General features: G+C 47.9%; 1 protein-coding gene across 1 annotated transcript in view; it reads left to right on the forward strand.

The window, feature by feature from the left end:
• TNN (tenascin N) overlaps positions 1-3,486 on the forward strand; it is a 72,568-nt gene that overhangs the window by 31,898 nt on the left and 37,184 nt on the right. Inside the window, exon 8 of the mRNA XM_010850097.1 lies at positions 268-531. Within this exon, the coding sequence (XP_010848399.1) occupies positions 268-531 (264 nt within the window). The remainder of the gene's footprint in view (positions 1-267; positions 532-3,486) is intronic.

A 3,486-nucleotide genomic window follows, 5' to 3' on the forward strand; every position in this document is an offset into this window, starting at 1 on the left:
GAAGGAGCAGCCACTTCAAGTGGACACACTTGGAAGAGCTTTCTCTAATGTGTTCAGTGGTCTGAAAATGGACATCCATCAGGAAGACTTTTCCCAGCTTAGGGTTCAAGCAGAGGCCAGTTGTTCCCTGTCATAGATGACAGAGAGTCTTGCATTGCACAGACTATGGAACCAGGTCATCCAGAAGAATGCAATCTTGAAACATTTGTAAACTTGACCAGCCAAAGGTCTTCTCTAATTTTTCTTTCTTGTGTTATGTTTATGAAGAAATTGATAGTCCAACCAATGTGGTCACCGACCGAGTGACTGAAGACACAGTGGCGGTCTCCTGGTACCCAGTCCGGGCGGTCATCGATAAGTACATGGTGCGCTACATCTCCGCTGACGGGGAGACCAAGGACACGGCGGTGCCCAGGGAGCAGAACAGCACTGTCCTGACAGGCCTGAGGCCGGGGGAGGCCTATGAAGTCTACGTGTGGGCTGAGAGGGGCAACCAGGGGAGCAAGAAGGTGGACACCACGGCCCTCACAGGTAACAGGAGAAGGGGAGTCGTCTCTTATTCTTATTCTCTCCCATCTCTAAATAAACAGACTTCCTCACGGCAGGGAGAAGATTGATTCTTGAATTAGGAGACCGAATCCCACCTAGCACCAGCTCTTTTGTTTGCAGGGGCAGGGGGTTGCCAAAGCAATTTTAAATTTCTTAATTATGAATTTTTCTCCTTTTTAACCTCAAGCAAAAGAGGTCACCCTTTTAATTTGAATCAGAAGGTCATACTTACGTGGGTTGAAATTCCACATGCGACTCCCTCAGAGCAGAGGAACACTTTCTAATTTTCATTTTTTTTTTGGATGTGAAAACTCAAAACATTTGGCTGACAGTGAATTTGAATGCTTATCTCAGCTTGCAGTGATGGCACAGGCACTGTGTGTGTAATCTGGAGCTGTCTTTCAGACCATGAAAATGGTTTGCCTCCTGAGTCAACATTTACCAAATGTACCAATTCTAACTTTATGCTTTCCGAAACTGTAAGGGCTCCCTCAGTCCATCCTGTCATTCTGCTCGGCTGGGGCCTGCAGGTGTCCTGAGGCTGCATGGGAATGTATATCCCAGACATTCCTTCTGCTTAAACCCTCCTCTGGCACCAACTTTGAATTCAGAGAAGCCTAATCCTGGAGTCCACTGACGTCCCACACTCGTGACAGGAATCCTAGAAAACTATTCACCTATTGATAGACTTCTGTTTTGGACAGTCTCTTAGTGTCAAGATGCTCAGAAAAGCTGATAATCAGTTAGGAATATGGTTTCAGAAGCTTGACTGTCCAAGTTTTAATCTCAGCTCTACCATTTATTAGCTGAGAGATTTGGGGCAACTTATTTCACTTCCATTCCTCAAATTCCTGTCTATTAGATGGGGCATGTGACTCTCAACATCACTGGGTTAGTGTCAGGATTACATGAATTATTAATCCATGTAAGTACCTGACATAGAGGTGGTGGTGGTTTAGTTGCTAAGTTGTATCCAACCCTGGGGCTGTATGGACTGTAACCCTCCAGGCTCTTCTGTCCATGGGATTCTCCAGTCCAGAATAATGGAATGGGTTGCCATTTCCTTCTCCAGACCTAGGAATTGAACCCAGGTCTCCTGCATTGCAGGCAGATTCTTTACCAACTGAACTACAAGGGAAGCCCCTACCTGACATAGAGAGTGCTACATAAATCATAGTCGTGCTTATTTCTTGAAATGTGTCTTAGTCTGCTTGGGCTGCTATAGCAAAACACCATGGGCTGGTTGGCTTAAACAACAGAACCTTATTTCCTGCAGTTCTGGAGCCTGGAAATTCCCATGATCTGGATGCCAGTTGATTCATTTATTGGTGAAGGCCCTCTTCTCGACTTACAGATGCTTCCTTCTTCTTTACATGCTGGAGAGGAGGAGGTTCTGGTCTCCTCTTTTTCTCAGAGAGACATTAATCCCACCATGGGAGCCCCATCCTTATGATCTCATCTAAAGCTCATTCCCTCCCAAGGGTCCCTCCTCCAAATACCATCAAATGAGGGGTTAGATCTTCGACATATACATTTTGAAAAGACACAAACATTCAGTGCACAGAAATGTTAATCCGCATTTGACCTGGAAGCATTTCATGGTCCAGAGCCTCCTGAGGCCACGTGGTGTTTGTCTCCTCCAGGGGAAGAGGCAGTTGGCAGTAAGGGTGGTGAGATCTAGATTTGTTTAAAGTCAGGGTCAGAAAACCTTCTACAGAAGGCCAGAGAGTAAATATTTTCAGCTTTGGGGACCACACAGTCTCTGGTGGTCTACTCCACTCTGCCACTGAAATGAGAAAACAGCCATAGACAGTATGTAAATGAACTGGCATGACTGTGTTCTAATAACACTTGATTTATGTAATCAGGCAGTGGGTCAGATTTGGCCGATGGACTGACCGTAGATTACCAGATCCCGGGTTATATTACACGTGGCCTTCCATTTACCAAGATTTTGGGTGTTGTGAATAGAACACGTGGGTCAACCTTTTAAGAAAACGTTTGTTTATTATTTATGTTGACAGTGCTGGATCTTCGTTGCTGTGCACGGGTTTTCCCTAGTTGTGGCGAGAGGCACCAGTGGGGCTGCCCTAGCTGTGGTGCACGGGCTCTTCGTTGAGGTGGCCTCTCTGGTTGAGCAGCACAGGCTCTCGGCTCGTGGGCTCAAGTCGTTGTGGTGCACAGGCTTCGGTTCCCTTTTGCATGTTGGAGCTTCCCGGACCAAGGGCTGAACCCATGTCCCCTGCATTGGCAGGTGGATTCTTAACCACTGGACCACCGGGGAAGTCCCTGGGTCAACCTTTTTAAGACAGCGAAAGTTGTAATAAAGAAGAGGTTTCCCTGCTCACAGATGAGGGCGGTGTGAATAAGTACCACGGATTAGAGGAGCTACTGGTGTGGTGCTGCCGGGGGTGTCAGGCACGGAGCCGGGCTCTGGGGGTACAGAGGTAGAAGACACGGTTTGCGCTCATACGTTGCTCACAGTCCTCTGGGAGGAGAAGACAAGTGAAAAAGATAAAGTGCAGTGACTTACGTTGTGTTAGCATAACCCTGGAACTATGGGAGTCTGAAAAAAGGTAGGGGTGAGAGCGGTCATGGCAGCCCACAGGCGGAGGTGACGCCTGAAGAGTCTAGAAGGATGGGCGGCTGTTGGCAGTGGGAGCAGCCCATGCAAAGAAGGACAGGGAGGCCTGGCGTGCTGCAACCCATGGGGTCGCAAAGAGCCAGACACGACTGAGCGGCTGGACAGCCAAGGTGTGGGAATATGACAGGCTGGTTTTCATGGCTTAACATCAGCTTATCTTGGTAATGTTATCTTTAGTGGTGTTTATGGTGGGTGGGTGGGTGAGAGGGGTGGAGTGTGGAAAGATGAAGCTGGGACGGAGAAGCCAGCTCCGAATCCCAGGATAAATTGTCCTTTCATGTCAGCTGTTGGTG

This window comes from Bison bison, unplaced genomic scaffold (genome assembly GCF_000754665.1).
Source record: "Bison bison bison isolate TAMUID 2011002044 unplaced genomic scaffold, Bison_UMD1.0 scf7180017864289, whole genome shotgun sequence".
Classification (NCBI taxonomy): Eukaryota; Metazoa; Chordata; class Mammalia; order Artiodactyla; family Bovidae; genus Bison; species Bison bison.